General features: G+C 39.6%; 2 protein-coding genes across 2 annotated transcripts in view; one reads left to right on the top strand and one right to left on the bottom strand.

Annotated features, from left to right (window-relative positions):
* BRCA2 (BRCA2 DNA repair associated) overlaps positions 1–17,646 on the top strand; it is a 59,786-nt gene extending 42,140 nt beyond the window's left edge. Inside the window, exons 21-27 of the mRNA XM_060637392.3 lie at positions 821–942; positions 3,242–3,440; positions 3,660–3,823; positions 3,909–4,047; positions 13,752–13,996; positions 15,777–15,923; positions 16,855–17,646. Of these exons, the coding sequence (XP_060493375.3) occupies positions 821–942; positions 3,242–3,440; positions 3,660–3,823; positions 3,909–4,047; positions 13,752–13,996; positions 15,777–15,923; positions 16,855–17,493 (1,655 nt within the window). The 3' untranslated portion in view covers positions 17,494–17,646. The remainder of the gene's footprint in view (positions 1–820; positions 943–3,241; positions 3,441–3,659; positions 3,824–3,908; positions 4,048–13,751; positions 13,997–15,776; positions 15,924–16,854) is intronic.
* Positions 16,889–18,432, bottom strand: part of N4BP2L1 (NEDD4 binding protein 2 like 1) — a 35,010-nt gene continuing 33,466 nt past the window's right edge. The window contains exon 5 of the mRNA XM_060637410.3: positions 16,889–17,000. The gene's annotated coding sequence lies outside the window, so the exon portion shown is untranslated. The remainder of the gene's footprint in view (positions 17,001–18,432) is intronic.

Genomic DNA, 18,432 nt, shown 5'->3' with positions numbered 1-18,432 from the left:
TTACCAGGGAATGAGGGGGTAGGAGGGTAAAATTGATGGTGTTTAAGGATAAAACTTAACAATGAGCAGTAAGTAAGCTGTGTTGATTCAATGCACAGTACAGTGAATATAGACAATATTGTACTGCTGTGCTGTGGTAAATATCAATACAATGGCAGTCATATTAACTATCTAATTACATCAAAACAACACATAAGCCTTAAATTTACATTGTTATATGTCATATGTATTGAATACACAGGAAAGATAAACACTCAAAAAACAATTATTTTCCCTAAGCTATTCATCATTTTCTTTCTTCATTGTCCTTATCTACTTTATATAACTTTTGCATTTTTGTTGTTGTGGTTGTTGGTTGTCATGTTATTACATCTGGAGCTAGATCTTGTTTCCCTGGCATCAATTTTAATATATCATAGTATTTTTTACGTAAAGGACATGATAATTTGTTTTTTTATCTATTTTTATGGCTGAAAATTTTATGTTCTGCATTTTTTTCATGATTTTCAACTTCATTTTCTATATAAATCTGTGGAAAAATTGAACTCTTCATTTTTGATTCACCAGCTCATGCTGTTTTCATGATTAAATGAGTCATGAAATCATTTACTTAATTTACAAATTTGACTCTAAACTCTCTGTGTGACAATTTTTTAAACCAGGCGTGAGTACACTAGTTTCACATTTTCCTAGAAAACTTGTGGCAGATAAATTGTGTTTTGCTTTTTAGCCTCCCTTTGGGTACTTTTTGCCTATTTCTCCAATTTTCAGTGTTCTTAAAAATTTGTGGGTCAGCTAATTAGTGATGCTTTATTCCTAGAAAATATAACAAAACGATGTGTACCATTACGTGCATTAACAAGACAGCAAGTCTGTGCCCTGCAGGATGGTGCAGAGCTTTATGAAGCAGTGAAGAACGCACCAGACCCGGCTTCCCTTGAGGTGAGAGAGTAAGAGGGCGCACAGCGAGTCTTAACCTTAATCCTTTAAGGTGGGAAGCTGCTGTCGGTCTTCTGGCCATTACAGGAGGTGCTGTATTGAATTGGTGTTTCTCAGAGATGATGTGTGCATCTCTGGAGTGCTCAGTGATGTGCCAAACCAGTGCATTTCAGTTCTATACCAAATGGAGGACAGAGGGATTAAATAATTTTTTTTAACATCTATTTATTTTTGAGAGTGGCGGAGGAGGGATAGAGAGAGGGAGACATGGGATGTGAAGCAGGCTCCAGGCTCTGAGCTGTCAGCACAGAGCCCGACGTGGGGGCTCCAACTCACGAACTGTGAGGTCATGACCTGAGCTGAAGTCGAACGCTTCACCAACTGAGCCACCCAAGCACCCTTTAAATAATTTTATATATTAAATAAACGTGGCTTCAAATACAGGCAAAACTTGTTTACTTTTCAGATAAAACAAGTATCTTCAAAGCAGTGTCTCAGTTGCCATGTTCTCACCTGCTTCTCAGATCCTACCTAGAGTTTATCTGATAATCCTCTAAGAATATTTTGGTGGAAAAGTGTCAGAAGCACTAAATTGTGTTAGATTCACGGCTATGCCATTTATTAGACAACTGGGCATAAAATAGCTATAACATGGGCATAAAATAAGTTGTTTGGGGATCAAATTAGATAATAAATGCAAAGATGTACTGTTATAAAGTTCCATTATCAATGTTAGTTACTATTATCAGAACATCATTTATTAAGGTAAGCTGCCTCCTAAGTTTTTAGACACCTGGGTATCTAGTTAATGCAAATTCTGGGATTAGTTGGCTAGATAGGAGGGGAAGTTTTAAGAAAACTGTTGTTTATTGATTAATCTCGTTTATTTGATGGCAATAAATCTGGTTGATAGCCTTAACTTTCTTAACTAGTAGGACTACGAAATAAACAGCACTCCGTTAGAGGAGAAGTGCTCTTCTGAATAGAATTCCTTCATATTACCAAATGTTACAACCGAGATCCACCCTGTGAGGAGTGTCAAGGGAAAAATCTGTGAGTGGCTTGATCACTAGGTCCTAAGAGTATATGATTCTGGAGCTTTCACTTAGATAAAGTTGTTAATGCAATTCTTGGAGGGAAAGATAGCCATCCATTTCTAAGAGACCTCGTCAAAAGGGTTTGTTTTCAGTGACAGTGTTGAGTGTTGGAAGACTGTGGAATCACGGTTTGGTTTTTTTAATCGTGTTTAAACACTCTTCATATTTAGAAAGACCTTTTCAGGGCACGGAGATTCCGTAGCTTCCCTTCCCACTGTGGATATTAACACGTGTGAGGCAGCAGCTATCTCGTGTGCTCTGTGTTGGGATTCTGTTTCCTGTTTCATTTGATTTTATTTTTTGTTCATTCATTTTTGTTATACTGAGTAAGCATCCGAAGAGATACAGACAGCAATGTGCTAAAATGACTGGGAGAGAAGTGTGGAGGCAGAGAGAAGTGCTTGTAGCACATGTCTGTTTTCAGTCATATCTGCTGTTCCAGAGAGTTCATAAAATTGTACTGCAGCGGGGTAAGAATGGGAGCTCTTGAACGGCCTCTCCCTGTATGCCCTGCAAGTGATTCATTCTCTCTGCGTCAGTTTCATCATCCATAACATGCAAACAATACGGTGCCCACCTCCACAGGGTTACTGTAAGGATTAAATGAATTAATACATTTATCACACACAGATCCATTCCTCAAATATAGGGAGCATTCAAATGTCAGCCATTTGTAATCTTGATGACAGTTATGATTATTACGGTACATTTATAAGTAGGGGGTTATTTTGGCCCTGGGGAAATTTGTCACAAAGATAGGTGAACAGTCTAAGGCACCTGAAAATATTTGTTATATGATAAGCTAAGTACATTAATCTCAATTTTTATATTGTCATATTATTAAAGTGAACTCAGTTCTGTCGTATCTTATCCCCATTTAAAGAGATTCATGGGTCGCCTGGGTGGCTCAGTTGGTTAAGCATCCAACGTCAGCTCAGGTCATGATCTCACATGGTCCGTGAGTTCGAATCCCGCATCGGGCTCTGTGCTGACAGCTCAGAGCCTAGGGCCTGCTTTGAACTCTGTGTGTGTGTGTGTGTGTGTCTCTCTCTTTGTGCCTCTCCCCCACTCACGCTCTGCCTGTCTCCCTGTCAAAAATAAATAAACATTACAAAATAAATAAAGAGGTTCATTTACAGTGGGTGAGATTTTTTGTTTTGTTTGCCTTTTATTCTAATAAAATTTGCCTTAATAAATGATCATAGGCTTATTTCAGTGAAGAGCAGATAAGAGCTTTGAATAATCACAGACAGATGTTGAATGATAAGAAGCAAGCACAGATCCAGCTGGAATTCAGAAAGGCTATGGAATCTGCTGAGCAAGGAGAACAAATGTTACCAAGGGATGTTACAACTGTGTGGAAGATGCGTATCATAAGCTATGGGAAAAAAGAAAAAGATTCAGGTCAGTATGTAAATTTTTTTAAGTTCAAGTACTATTTATTAACAAAATGACTTCAAATGCTAAAGTATAAAGTCAACATGTATCAGAGGAGCAAAAGTGGGCTACCAGTGCCCACAAGATAATGATACAGTCCTTGGATCTTTGTTGTTACCATATTTGTTTTATAAGAATTTTAATGATTATCAGTTCTTGTATTATGTCTTTTTCCTCTTTATCTAGTTACCTTGAGTATCTGGCGTCCATCATCAGATTTATATTCCCTGTTAACAGAGGGAAAAAGATACAGAATCTATCATCTTACAACGTCACAATCTAAAAGTAAATCTGAAAGAGCTAACATACAGCTAACAGCAACAAAGAAAACTCAGTATCAGCAGCTACCGGTACAAGCTTTTCATTATAATTTAATTTTGATTAATGCATATTAGTTTAGAGAATCTACATACACTGATTTTTTTTTTCTTGTAGGCTTCAGATGAACTCCTATTCCAAGTTTATCAGCCGAGGGAGCCCCTTTACTTTAACAAACTATTGGATCCAGACTTCCAGCCACCTTGTTCTGAGGTGGACTTAATAGGATTTGTAGTTTCTGTTGTGAAAAAAATAGGTAATCCACAGTGTATTTTTTTTAATTTTTTTTTTCTTGTTTATTTTTTTTAATGTACATCCAAGTTAGTTAGCATATAGTGCAGCAATGATTTCAGGAGTAGATTCCTTAATTCCCCTTACCCATTTAGCCCATCCCCCCTCCCACACCCCTTCCAGGAACCCTCTGTTTGTTCTCCATATTTAAGTCTCGTATGTTTTGTCCCCCTCCCTGTTTTTATATTATTTTTGCTTCCCTTCCATTGTGTTCATCTGTTCTGTGTCTTAAAGTCCTCATATAAGTGCAGTCCTGTGATGTTTGTCTCTCTCTGACTGACTTCGCTTACTATAATACCCTCTAGTTCCATCACGTAGTTGTAAATGGCCAGATTGCATTCTTTTTGATTGCCGAGTAATACTCCAGTGTGCGTGCGTGTGTGTGTGTGTGTGTGTGTGTGTGTGTGTGTGTGTGTGTGTGTATTTACCACATCTTTATCCGTTCATCCATCAATGGACATTTGGACTCTTTCCACACTTTGGCTATTGTCGATAGTGCTGCTATAAACATGGGGGTGCATGCGCCCCTTCAAAACAGCATACCTATATCCCTTGGATAAATACCTAGTAGTGCAATTGCTGGGTCGTAGGGTAGTTCTATTTTTAATTTTTTGAGGAACCTCCATACTGTTTTCCAGAGTGGTTGCACCAGTTTGCATTCCCACCAGCAGTGCAAAAGAGATCCTCTTTCTCCCCATCCTCACCAACATCTGTTGTTACCTGAGTTGTTAATGTTAGCCACTTACAGGTGTGAGGTGGTATCTTATTGTGGTTTTGATTTCTATTTCCCTGATGAGGAGTGAAGTTGAGCATTTCTTCATGTGCTGGTTGGCCATCTGGATGTCTTCTTTGGAGAGGTGTCTATTCATGTCTTTTGCCCATTTCTTCACTAGATTATTTGTTTATTGGGTGTTGAGTTTGGTAAGTTCTTTATAGATGTTGGATACTAGCCCTTTATCTGATATGTCGTTTGCAAATATCTTCTCCCATTCTGTCGGCTGCCTTTTAGTTTTGCTGATTGTTTCCTTTGCTCCACGGTGTATTTTTAATTGTAGCTTTTTATGAATGCTTTTGGAAAATGTTATCTTTTAAAATTTGTCTTCCTTAAGATTAATTGGAGTTACAAATCAGCAAATTTAGTGACTAGCGATTTGAAAGTAGGCCTGTGTTAACCTCAGTTCTTCATGAAAAGCAATTCTACCGTATTACAGGGAAAGAACCTACATCCTATTCTGTGCTATTTAATTTTAAAGAAGTTGCTAGGAATGTTTTGTAGCATTTGAATGGTTACTGGGTAAATAATTATAACCTCCCTCTATAGTTTATTGAGCATTCAAACCTCCACCTCCCGCTTCTCTGCAATATCCCTCATTATCCCAAATAATGTCTCTTGTTCTAAAGCCAACTTTGTTTATTTAGTGTGGCCGCTCCAACTTTTGTATGGTTAGTACTTGTTTGTATGGTACATCTTTTCCCACCTGGTATTTTTAACCTGTCAACATCTTTATATTTAAATTGGGTTTCTGGAAGACAGCCCAGTTGGATCTTGCTTTCTTATCCAGTGTGAGGGTCTCTGGTCTTTTAACTGGTTTGTTTAATCTGATCAACTTTAATGTGATTATTAGCATGGTTGGATTAAAATGTACCTACCACCTTGCTAGCTAGCTATTTTCCCTGTGTCCCATTAGTTCCCTGTGTTGGAAGGTTATTCTCTGTGATGTTCCTACACATTTATAGCAGCCATTGTCTCAGACTCTCACTTCAAGAATGCTTATATAGCAAAAAAATCTTGGAAGGATGGAGATCGTGTCTGCCTCCAACACAGAGGGCACATTTATTTCCCAACCAGGGAATCTGGTCTCTTTTTCTATGTGTTTGATTTTTTTTTTCTTGTTTATTGTTGTTATTATTGTTGTTGTTTAAATTCCATGGGTGAGATTCTGATTATATTTTGAAGGAGAGGGACAGTGTGAAGTAAAGAGAGGAGTCAAGGAGTTCAGTGCCAAGGTGTTTGGTCTGAGCACATGAAAAGAGAGAGCGGTCATTTACTGAGAGGGAAAGAGTACAAGAAAAAGAGATGTGTGTGGGAAGGGTGAAGAGCTCAGTTTGGTCAGTTAAGGTTTAGATGCTTAGTCTAAACAGAAATTTCTACCTGACAGTTGGGTATGCCGGAGTCTGGGGAAGTGGTCTGGGCTGAAGATATAAACTGGGACATCATCAACGTACAGGTGCCGTTTAAAGCTGTGAGACCGGATGAGGTCAGTGGGTGTGGGAGTAGCTAGAGAGGTGGCTTGGACACTCTGACGCTTAGAAGCAGGAAGATGTAAAGGAACCAGTAAAAGAAACAAGAGGAGCAGCCTGAGGAGTGGGAGGAATCCTTAGGGAGGGAGCTGCGCTGAGAGCCCAGAGGGAAGAGTTCCAGAGAGAGGGGACTGATTCGGTCTCAGATGGCAGTTGATAGCTGAGACAGGGAGGCGAGGGCCAGGAAGGGGCTGCTGGCTTGATGAGACAGGGAGGCAAGGGCCAGGAAGGGGCTGCTGGCTTGAGCCCCAGGAGGAGCCAGTCTGATGGTAAGGTGGGCAGGGGAGTGGAAGGAGAGGCACGCGCACAGTGGACACAGGCATTATAAGGTCATGCTTCAAGCACCGAAGGGAAATGGAGCACTCACGAGAGGGAGAATTGGGATCAAGAGAATGTCTGTGTTTTCCAGTGCAAGTGCTACCAGCATCCTGATGAGATCGTGTACACTGACTAGAAAGGTCCAGTAACGGGAGTGAATGTTTTTAGAGGTGGGGAGCAGCAGGGAGCCAAGAGCAGGGGAGACAGCTACCCCAGCCTGACGTCCTGTAGCACAAGAGGTCTGCCGGGGGCAGCAGTGGCCTCGGAGGAGGAGAGCCAGGTCTCAGTTACAGCAGGCCGGTAAAGACAGCACTTAAGGAATGGTTGAGGGTAGTGGGGACTTGTCCAGTGAAGGCGTTCCAGGCGACAGGGAGAGGTAGGAGACGGTGTGAAAGGAGGTAGTGTATGAAACTTTCCGGAGATGGGAAATACGGCAGGACCCGGGAGCCTGGCTGCTTGTGGAGACTTACCTGAGATAACTTCTCATGGCCCCAGGGCAGATAGCAGTGAGGAGGTGAGGTGCACGGGAGGAAAACGTGTGGAGACCTGCCAGGAGCCAGTGGTTCTTGACTTTCTACCTTATCCAAGACCATTTTTCCCCCTCTCAGTTACTGAGTAATGGCTGCGAACTTGAGTTTCTTTCCACTATATATTGCCCGTCTCTGGGAGATACTAGCTCTGTTCTTCATCATTTTTCCTGGTTCCGTGAGTCCCCTGTGATTAATTTGCATTGCTGCCATAACTAAGTACCACAAACTGGGGGAGCGTAAACAACCAAAATTTACTGTCTCCGTTCTGCAGACCAGAAGTCCGAAAGCAAGGTGTTGGCAGAGTTGGTTCCTTCTGCGGCTGTGAGGGAGACGTGTTCAGCGCCTTGCTCCCCGCACCCGCTGGTTTGCTGGCAATCTTTACTGCTCCGTGGCTTATAGGTGCACCGCCACGATCTCTGCCTTCATCTTCACGTGGCTTTCTCTCTGTGCGCGTGTCTGTGTCCAAACTTCCCCTTTGTATGAGGACATTGATCGTCACGACTGCATCTTAACTTGATTACGTCTGCAAAGACCTTGTTTCCAAATAAGGTCACGCTCACAGGTACTGGGGGTCAGGACTTCAACATCTTGAGTGGGGGACACAGTTCAACCCACCAACACCCTGGAATGTTCACTTCTGTCAGTCCTGGTCGTCTGCTTTTCCCCTGCAGCCATGTTCATTATTTGCGATCAGAAGAGGAAAAAAGTAAGATGCCCATTCCGTTTGCTTTTCTTCAGGTTTACAGGTAATAGAATTCTCAAATTTTCACCAGTTTGGGGAAGGAGATGAGAAGCTGAGCCCTTCTGTGCCTGGCCTAGCCACACTCTCGTTTCTTTCTTTCATCACCAATTTTTAAATTTTACATCAGAATATTCCTCATTTGGGTTTTTAGTGAACATTTCTTTTTTTTTATTTAGTTTGATGTTAAATGTTAGAGGAAAAAATTCTCTTCGAATGTTTCGAAGTGCCACCTTAAACCCGAAGTAGTACTTATCTAACGCTCAAATCTACTGATGATGGTTCCTGGCTTAAAATCTTCAGTGGCTCCTGTCCCTTAGAAAATGAAACCCACACTCCTTCATAGGCCTGAAAAACTCTTCAGCTGCCTCAAACCACCACCCCACACACCTCAGCTAAACTATGCCACTTCATGTGCCTGATGCGTTATATATAACATTTAACACTTTCAACCTTTAAAAAATACACCTTACTGACAATGCCCTTTGTCCTCCTGTCTAAAGGAGTTGGAGAACCGTTGTCCTTCGTCATTCAGCCCAGCTGAATAATGTTCCTCCCCAGCTGGGTGCTTATGCCAGCTTACATCTTCCCTCCTCAGTTTCTGCAGCGTTTAGTGCGTTGGGTTGCTTCAGCATCCGTCACGTGGCCCATGATCCTGTGTCCACGTTTCTGAACCTCCTCCCCACCAATGATACTGTGATCTCTTCAAGGAAAGGGACTCAGTTTTAGTTTCTTTCTGTCCCCACTTCTAACAAAACGGGGCGGGGGGAGTGGGTAATTGTTGAAAACGTCACATATGTACATAAAGTGCTCGTAGTAATGCTGTTCATTTGCTGTTATCATCCCTCTGTACAGATGGGGAGACCGGAGCTCAGAGATGTTAAATAACCTGCCCAAGGTCACAGTTATATAAATGATTGGAACCCATACTTTCAGGCTCTAATGCCTATGTGTTCTTATGCTTCAGCTAACAAAGCCAAACCAAATCCAACCATCTGAGAATTGGGCTTGAAGTAGGGACTACTGTGTGTTCAATCTGTTGTGTTACTATATTACAAACACTGTGGCATCCGATGAATTAATTAAGTGAGATCACTTCTTAGGTCAGTTTCCCAGGAAACAGACTGAGATTTTCATGCAGATGTATTGGAAAGTGCACTCAGGAGCAGCACCTGTGGGGAAGCAGCACCTGCCTCTGGGCAGAGAGGGGAGCTGGGGGGTGGGAGGGTGCCGCTCAGGGAGCCGTGCAGCGCTTGGCAGAGGGGGGAGCCCTGCAGTGCCGTTGCTGCAGAGGTACAGCAGTCCCGGTCTGGTGGGGATTCTGCAGCTGGCGTGTCTCTTAGCGAGAATTTGTGAAGTGGCCTCACATACTGCTGTGTGCTTTAGCCTTTCAGTGAAACTTTCGAAAAAGAATTTAAAGGGAACAGTGGATTCTGCGTGAGTTCAGAACAATCCCAGACTGCAAACCTGCAGAATAATCTCCCTCTTATCCTTTTATTTTCATGATTTTTTCAGTGCCAACATTCTAAAAGTGTTACTTGAAAAAAATTCTTCCAGTTGTTACCATTTGTACGAGATGTGTGGTAATTACAGGAAATTTTCTATTTTTTTTCAGTGTATATAATTTGATCTAGGTATGAAACCTGTACTGAGGAAAAAATGAAATGAGGGAGCTATCCTGGAAGCTTATTTTCATATTTTGCACTTTCTAAATGTTTTTCAGTAAACAAGTATTGCTTTTAAAATTGGGGGGAAAACATAGTTTAAAGAAGCACATTTGAGAGAAGGGCTGTAATCATTTTGAATATAATTAGAGGCAAATTCCCAAATTAGAAAATTGAACATACTTGGGAAACATAATTTCTCTAAAAGCAGTATTTAATATTTAGGATTACAATCCATTAAATGAATCTACTTATAAAATTGAAAACAGTGAAAGGAATAACCATCATTTGCAACAGGATAAACAAATCATTATCTGAGAATGGCAATTCTTTGGGTTCCTATCATTTATAAGGGAAACATAATTCTTGAAGTAACAGAGACAAGAAATTCTAAATCGTTAGATTAAATGGTGAGTGCCTCAGTCCTGTCTCTTCCCATTTTTGGCATTGAAACTTTTTCACTTTTTATTTTGAATAATTTCAGGCCTTCAGAAAAGTTGCAAAACTAATGCAGACTTTACAATTATCCCTCCCCCAGCTTCGCCTAATGTCAGCATCTTGTGTGACCATGGTACCATTATTAGAATCTGGAAGTTAACATTGGCATAATATTATTACCTGCAGTGTAGATTTAAGTGTAGATTTATGCTGTTTTACTTCTTCTGTTCCAGGATCCCACTTTCGTGTAATCATCATTTCTCCTGAGTCTCCTCTCGTCTTTAACAGTTCCCCAGTCTTCTCTTGGTTATTTTTTTTTTTTTTATGTTTATTTACTTTTGACAGAGAGAGAGACAGAGCATGAGTGGGGGAGGGGTAGAGAGAGGGGGAGACACAGAATCCGAAACAGGCTCCAGGCTCCGAGCTGTCAGCACAGAGCCCGACACAGGGCTCGAGCTCCATGGATTGCGAGATCATGACCTGAGCTAAAGTCAGACGGTCAACCGACTGAGCCACCAGGTGCCCCTCCCCAGTCTTCTCCCTTTTTTTCCAATCTTGACTCTCTTGAATAGACTGATCATGTTGTAGCATTTTCCTCAACTTGGGTTTGTCTGATGTTTTCTCATGATTGGAATAAGGTTATACATATCTGGCAAAAGTGCCACAGAAACAGTGTTGTGTCTGTCCGCCTCCCCATCAAGGGTTTAATGATGCTGATACTGCTTGTTACTGGGAGCGGCAGCCTTGAGGTCTGCAACCTTAACCTTAAAGGAGATTCCTTGAGACTATGTAAGTCCAATTTCACCTCAAACTTTTCACCAATTAATTTTAGCATCTATCAGCTGATTTTGTTTGCAGGAGTTTTTACTGTAGTGTTTGCCTAATGATTTCCTTTTTTTTCTTTCTTCTTTCATTCTCCATTTATTGGAGCTCTACTGTAAGGAAGAGCTGCCCCTTTTCCCCAAATTTACTTTCTTATTTGATTTATATCAGTATGGACGAATGAATATGTATTTTAGTCTGTGGGTTACAATTCAATACCTGCATTATTTTGTTGTTCAGATTGTTTCAGTTTGGGCCACTAGGAGTTTTTTCAGGTTGACTCCTGTAATTTTGCGAGCACCTCTTTTCGGCATTACAAGATGTTCCAGGTTCATCTTATATGTTCCTTGCCCCAATCAAGTTGGACCAACTACTTCTCAAAGAAACCCTGGATCACTTTTTTCTTTCTTTCTTTTTCTTTTTCTTTCTTTTTCTTTCTTTTTTTTTTTTTTTTTTGAGAAAACTGTGTTTATAGCCATGACCTAATGGCTAGATACACTCATTACTGCACAGGCATCATTGCTTCTAGGCCGTATCAGACAGAAGGCGCCAGGAAGTATGTGTGTATATTCTATTGTGGATTTCCCCCTCTGTGGTTGGGCTTGTTTGTTGGTGGGATAGGTGAAGCGTGTGTGAAACACTGTGGTTCTAAGAATCAGCTGCACAAAGACATACCAAGGGAAGCATCACTTTTCATTCCTTCCACCCCAGTGCTGTTTCTCCCCTGCTTTCTACCCACGTCCTGCCTCTGTAGTTTCTGCTTTATCCTTCCTGTATTTGTTCTCCACAAGTGGACAGATACATGTACAATCTCTTGTATCAGCTTCTTTCTTATATGAAGAGTAACAAACTTTAATTTTTGTGCGTGTGCGTGCTTTTTTCACTTAACAGTATCAATTCATAGCAAGCTATCTCATTCTTTATTTCTTTTTAATTCCTAGATATTCTATTTTTAGTGCAATTGTAAATGGGATTTTCTTAATTTCTCTTTCTGCTACTTAGTTATTAGTAAATAGAAACACTATAGATTTCTGTGCATTAATTTTGTATCCCGAAACTTGAATGAATTCATGGATCAGTTCTAGTAGTTTTTTTGATGGAGTCCTTATGGTTTTCTATATAGTGTCATGTCATCTGCAAAGAGTGAAAGTTTAATTTCTTTCTTACCAATTTGGTTCCCTTTTCGTGTTTTTCTTTTTTGTCTAATTGCTGCAGCTAGGATATCTAGTACTGTGTTGAATAACAATGGTGAGAGTGGACATCTTTGTCTTGTTCCTGATTTTAGGGGGAAAGCTCTCAGTTTTTTACCACTGAGTATGATGTTGGCTGTGGGTTTTTCATATGTTCCCTCTAACCCTGCTTTGTTGAGGATTCTCATCATGAACGGATGTTGTACTTTGTCAGATCCTTTTTCTGCTTCTGTTGAGATGATCATATGATTTTTTATCCTTTCTTTTCTTGATGTAATGTATTGTGGTGATTAATTTGCAAATATTGAACCACTCTTGTATCCTGGGAATGAAACCCCTTTGATTGTGGTGAATGTTTTTTTTAATGTATTGTTGGATTCAGTTTCCTAATGTTTTGTTGAGGATTTGTTCATCGGGCATATTGGCGTGTAGTTTGTTTTCAAGTGTCTATCTGGTTTTGATATCAGGATAATGCTGTACTCATAGAGTGTATTTGGGAGTCTTCCTTCCTCTTCTGTTTTTTGAACTAGTTTGAGAAGAATAGGTATTCACTGTTACTTAAATGTTCACCTGTGAATTCACCTGTGAAGCCATCTGGTCCTGGGCTTTTGTTTATTGGGAATTGTTTGATTACTGATTCATTTTCATTGCTAGTAATCAGTCTGTTCAAATTTTCTGTTTCTTCCTGATTCACTTTTGGGAGGTTACATGTTTCTAAGAATTTATGCATTTCTTCTAGATTGTCCAAGTTGTTGGCATATACTTTTTCATAATGTGATCTTTGTATTTTTATTATTTCTCCTCCTTCATTTGTGATTTTGTTTGAGCCCTCTTTTTCTTGAGGAGTCTGGCTTTGGTCTGGTTTACCAATTTTGTTTATCTTTTCAAAGATCTAGCTTCTGGTTTCATTGATCTTTTTTTTTTTTTTTTTTTTTGTCTCATTTATTTCTGCTCTAATCTTTATAATTTCTTTCCTTCTACTAGCTTTGGATTTTGTTTGTTCTTTTTCTGTTTCCTTTGGGTGTAAGTTTAGGTTGTTTATTAGGGATTTTTCTTATTTCTTGAAGTAGGCCTGTATTGCTATAAACTTCCCTGTTAGAACAGCTTTTGCTTCTTCCCAAAGATCTTGGACCGTTTGTTTACAGAGCACTTCCTCATTCTTTTGTACAGCTGCATAGTACAAAATTGTATGAATGTGCCAGTGTTTGTCCCTACCGCTCTCCTGTGCTTCAGTGAGTAACCTTGTACAGAGTGTTTTCATGAATCTTGTTCATATATATCTCACTATTATTGGAAGTACATCTTCAGAATTGAGTACTAAAAGTGGGGTTGCTGGGTGGAAAGGTAAGTGTGTGTCATTTTGCTGGATTCTACCAGTTTTTTTCTCCAGAGGGTTGCACAAATTTGTATTCCCACCAGCAATGTATGAGTATACCTGCTTCCCCATGGCCTAAGTAACAGAATATGTTGTCATATTAACACTGAAATTTTAACACCATAAACAGCAGGTTATTTTGGAAATTGAGCTTTCTCTAAACTTATTTTGGTCTGTTTTACTATTAGCATACCAAAACAAATAGGCATATTAGAACTTCCTTGAATTTTTTAAAATTTATCTCACATATGTAATGAAGTGGAATTTTTTGTTTTGTTTTGTTTCATCTTAGGTTTTGCTCCTTTGGTCTATTTGTCAGATGAATGCCATAATTTATTGGCAATCAAAGTCTGGACCGATCTTAATGAAGACATTGTTAAACCTCATACATTAATTGCTGCTAGCAACCTCCAGTGGCGACCAGAATCTAAATCAGGAATTCCTACTTTATTTGCTGGAGATTTTTCCAGGTTTTCTGCCAGTCCAAAGGAGGGCCATTTTCAAGAGACATTCCACAAAATGAAAAATACTATTGAGGTAAAATTACTTTGGGCATTACCACGCGTTTTGGTATTTTCTTATTTTGATGGTCAAACATCAAGGAAATGGTGTCTTCTATGAAAATTGGATAGTCAGGAAATAATGTGAGATGAGGGTTCCTCAAAGATGAATTGCTCAGGAGCCTGAGGAGATGGGGGGGACAACAGCTGGGAGAAAGTGACTTGAAGGGTATTGAGTGAGGAGAAATCCTGAGGAGGATGTTCAGAGCTACAGGTCATGTGGGCAACAAGAATGAGTTACCCATGGTTCATAGCAGTATCATTAGTTAATAACTGGCAGATTCCAAATTCATGTTTTAAACTCCCTATCTAGTATTTTACAGTTTATGTCTGTCCTTGATTTGAAATAATCTCAAATAGGAGAATACTGAAATTATTTTCCCTGGGTAATGTATACATTTTATGCTTAAATTTATACATATAGCAAGTAATAATTATTAGCTACAGTTTTAGAGTGCTTGCTGTATGTCAGGCCTTGTTCATAGCCTGTCGCATTCAATTCTTCCACCAATCCTATGAGGTGGGGAACTGCTTTTCCATTTTATTGATGAAAAACAGCGAGATTAAGTCACACAGCCAAGTTGTTAGAAGCAAGATTCATACTTAAGCTCTCTGAGTTCACAGCCCCAACTTTTTTTTTTTTTTTTTTTTTAGAGAGAGAGATGAAGGGAGGGAGGGAGGGGCGGAGCGAGAAGGAGACACACAATCCTTAGCAGGCTCTAGGCTCTGAGCTATCAGCACGGAGCCCGAGACGGGGCTCAAACTCACAAACCACAAGATATGACCTGAACTGAAGTCAGATGCTTAACTGACTGCGCCACCCAAGTGCCCCTGCATAGCCCCACGTATTAACCACTGTGCAATGCTGCCTCCCAATAAAATTTTGGATTTTAAAAATTGCTAACTAGTAAAGAATCTTCAAGATAAGGCTGTTAGTTTGATATCTGAAATGTGTGTTGTTCAAAATATATATATAAATAAAATTATATTTTAAAAGCATCAGAGTAGCCAGCTGTATCAAGGAAGTTTGTGTAATATTTTACCTAAAGACTCAATATATATTATAGTGAAGAATAACACCCTGATTGATCTGGTTTCTAAATTGGGGGTGGAGTGGGAATTATATTCACCATTTGGCCTCCATACAGATGAAAAACATCCCAGAATTTCTCCCAGGTTTTATTCAAGGATTGTTCAGAGACAACTGTTATTTACATAGCATTTTTAACTTTTACAAAATACTCTCATGAATTAGGTTAAATTATATAAAATTGCTGGTATTCGACCAGTTGTAACTTCTGAAACAACAGTTTTATGTGGCTTAACCTATACATTGTTTCCGTTCTTAGAACAGACGTGAGGCAGTTGTCTCATTTTACTACTAACCCAGGGCATACTCTATAGATGTTAGGTGATTTACAGCTATTAGGTAGGAAATAGAGCTGGAACTTGAGCCCCCGTCTTCCAGCTCCTAATCCAGTACCGTGGAATACCTTGTAATTAAACTGGCTGGTTGGCAAGATCTCTCCCGTCTCTTTCCTTCCCTGACGTACACACACTCCCTCCCTCCCTCCAACATGTTGGCTTTGCATTTTTACACTGGTATATTGTTTGACAGTTGCTCTCAAATTTTGGGTGTGTCATTCTTTTTTTCTGGTCTGAATCTTTTATTTCTAATTTTAAAGGTAACATTTTCTGAAAACATGAAAATGTGTATTTTCATTTTACAAAACAGCTTTTCCAATTTATTTTCTTAGAATATTGATACGTTTTGCAATGATGCAGAAAACAAACTTGTGCATATACTTAATGCCAACAGTCCCAAGGTGTCCACCCCAACGAAAGACTATACTTCAGAGCCACACACCGTTCAAACCGTCCTTGGCCTAGGAAGTAAACTTTCGGTAAGTTAATTGAAGGAATTTTATGAGTATTATGTACGCAGTCAATACTATATTCTGGTGTGCATGTGGTAAACTTGGTGAAATGGAATTAAACTTGACCAGAAAGTGTAGTTTATTGTTCAGTGGCTCCTGTAAGTATAGGTTATCTGGAAATTATATCTTGCTTATCAAAGCCAGAATGGAACCTTCTTTGGGGTCACATTTGACAAACAGGTGCTTTCGTTTTTAGCATTGCAAGTGCATGTGATAGAAAATAGTGTTTTGCCTCTGTTTTGCCTCTGTCCTTTTGCTAGAAGGACTATTCTATACAGTTAGGGGTGTTTCTAAGCTCAGCCTAACTCTTTAAATCACCGTACACGCAAATTAAGCTGTAAGGTCTGTAATACTGACTGATGACTAAATCTCAAGTAGCTAACAGTTGCTTAGTGTATCTGTATTAACTCATTTAATCTTTACCACAACCCATGGGATGAAAATTATCTCTGTTTTGCAAATGAGGAAACTATGGTCTAGAGAGGTTGAACAGTTGCCTAAAGTCACAAAACTAGAAAAGTTAAGTGTTAGAACCCAGGCAGTCTGTGCTCTTAAAATGGTTTAAAAATGCTCATCTTTGTTTAAGCTGTTAATGAAAAAAGAAAAGATTCAAGAGTCAGTTAAATCCCCCTGCCTCCCTTTTTGTCTTTTATTACAATTAGTCTTCATTCTTTTTTCTTTTTGTGTCATTTTTGTATCCTTGTATGCAAAACTGTTTCCTTCTGGAATGAGAACAATAATGTAAATGTCTCTTGAAATCATCTGACCTATGAGTCACGATGGGCGTGAGAATGTATGTGGTATTTGTGTGCTTAAATATTTCTAACGAAAAGCTGATTTGATGATGTTTTACATATTAGTGCATCATTATCTAGGCTGCATTTTGTCTTTTTATCAGATGTCTTCTCCCAATAGTGAGATGAATTACCAGAGTCCTTTATCACTTTGTAAGCCGAAAACAAAGTCTGTGCCCACACCTGGATCAGCCCAAATGACTTCAGAGTCTTGTTATAAAGGGGAGAGAGAGCTGGATGACCCGAAAACCTGCAAGAAGAGAAAAGCCTTGGATTTTTTGAGTAGACTGCCTTTACCTCCACCTGTGAGTCCCATTTGTACATTTGTTTCTCCAGCTGCACAGAAGGCATTTCAGCCACCACGGAGTTGTGGCACCAAATACGAAACACCTATGAAGAAAAGAGAGTTGAATTCCCCTCAGAGGACTCCGCTGAAATTTAATGACACTTCTCTTGTGGAAAGTGATTCAATAGCTGATGAAGAACTTGCATTGATCAACACTCAAGCCCTTTTGTCTGGTTCGGCAGGAGAAGATCAACTTCTGTCTCCCAATGACTCCCCTAGGACTGCTCCCACGAGCTCAAAAGATTATGTCAGGCCGAAAAGGTATCCTCCTGCCTCTGGGATACGAGACTGCGAGAACCCCCAGGCCAGCACCGAAGGATGGGAGCCTGACGTGCAGGACACAGATACAGTAAAAAGGTCATCTGTGAGACTGCAAAGGCGACAACAGCAAACATGACGATAAGTCACTGACTCAGCCTCTCCAGTTTGTAAAAAATACAGCTTCAAACGGCACATCAGTGTTCGCATAATGAGAAAAATAGTCTCTAATTTCCCTGGGTGCCTGTCTATGACAGAAATGCTCTTTGCCTGCCTCTGGGCTTTGATTTGTTACTGATCTTAAAATTGACTGGGTCTTTATTAACTAATCAAGAAAAAAAATCTCCCTTAAATCTTTGTGACTGAATTTGATCACTGGACTTGACCAAGTATTATTTTACAAAGTAACTTTTTCTTTAAGTTGTGTCCTTAATTAAATGAAACTAGGTTCGTAAGTACAGTTATTTTGACTCCTGTAATTCTTTTTAGTTTAGTTCCTATCTTAGATGGTTTGGTTTAGTTTTGTTTCTCGGAGATAGCCCACTGTGACCCAGTTTTCCCTAACAAACGTGTTGATTCTCTTCTACTTCTATCCTAATTAAACGTCAGGAAGAGAAAGATACAACAGTGGTGTTTTCTAAGACCCATTCTTCAACCCTAAGTCGGCATAACTACAAGAAAAACAGAAACCCCAATGTAATTCCTTTTTATGATTCCATTGTGATCTCTGAGTTATTTTAATTAAAAATTCAAGTACTTTAAATCAGATTTCATAGTGTTAATGTTTTTGTAACAAAATGATCATCTGCAACTTCAGAGAAAACTGTTCTTTCAAATTGGCAGATTCTACCCACTTTATTTTTAGCCCTGTCACAGGACTCAGCAGTACTTCCTTTAAACCTGGTTTTCTCTAACCACCAAGGCAGACAGTAATAGTTCAATATAAGAGGATATTCTCGTTTGTGACTTTCTTACGCTTAATGGAGAAAAGAGAATGCACTTCCAACCAGGAGCCGATAGCATAGAAAAGCTCTGAAATCAGGTCTTTTACTATGCCTTAAGTTTATATAAAATATCC

This window comes from Panthera onca, chromosome A1 (assembly GCF_046562875.1).
Source record: "Panthera onca isolate mPanOnc1 chromosome A1, mPanOnc1 haplotype 2, whole genome shotgun sequence".
Classification (NCBI taxonomy): domain Eukaryota; kingdom Metazoa; phylum Chordata; class Mammalia; order Carnivora; family Felidae; genus Panthera; species Panthera onca.
The sequence above is the reverse complement of the archived record's forward strand: the minus strand, read 5'-3'. Positions and strand labels throughout refer to the sequence as shown.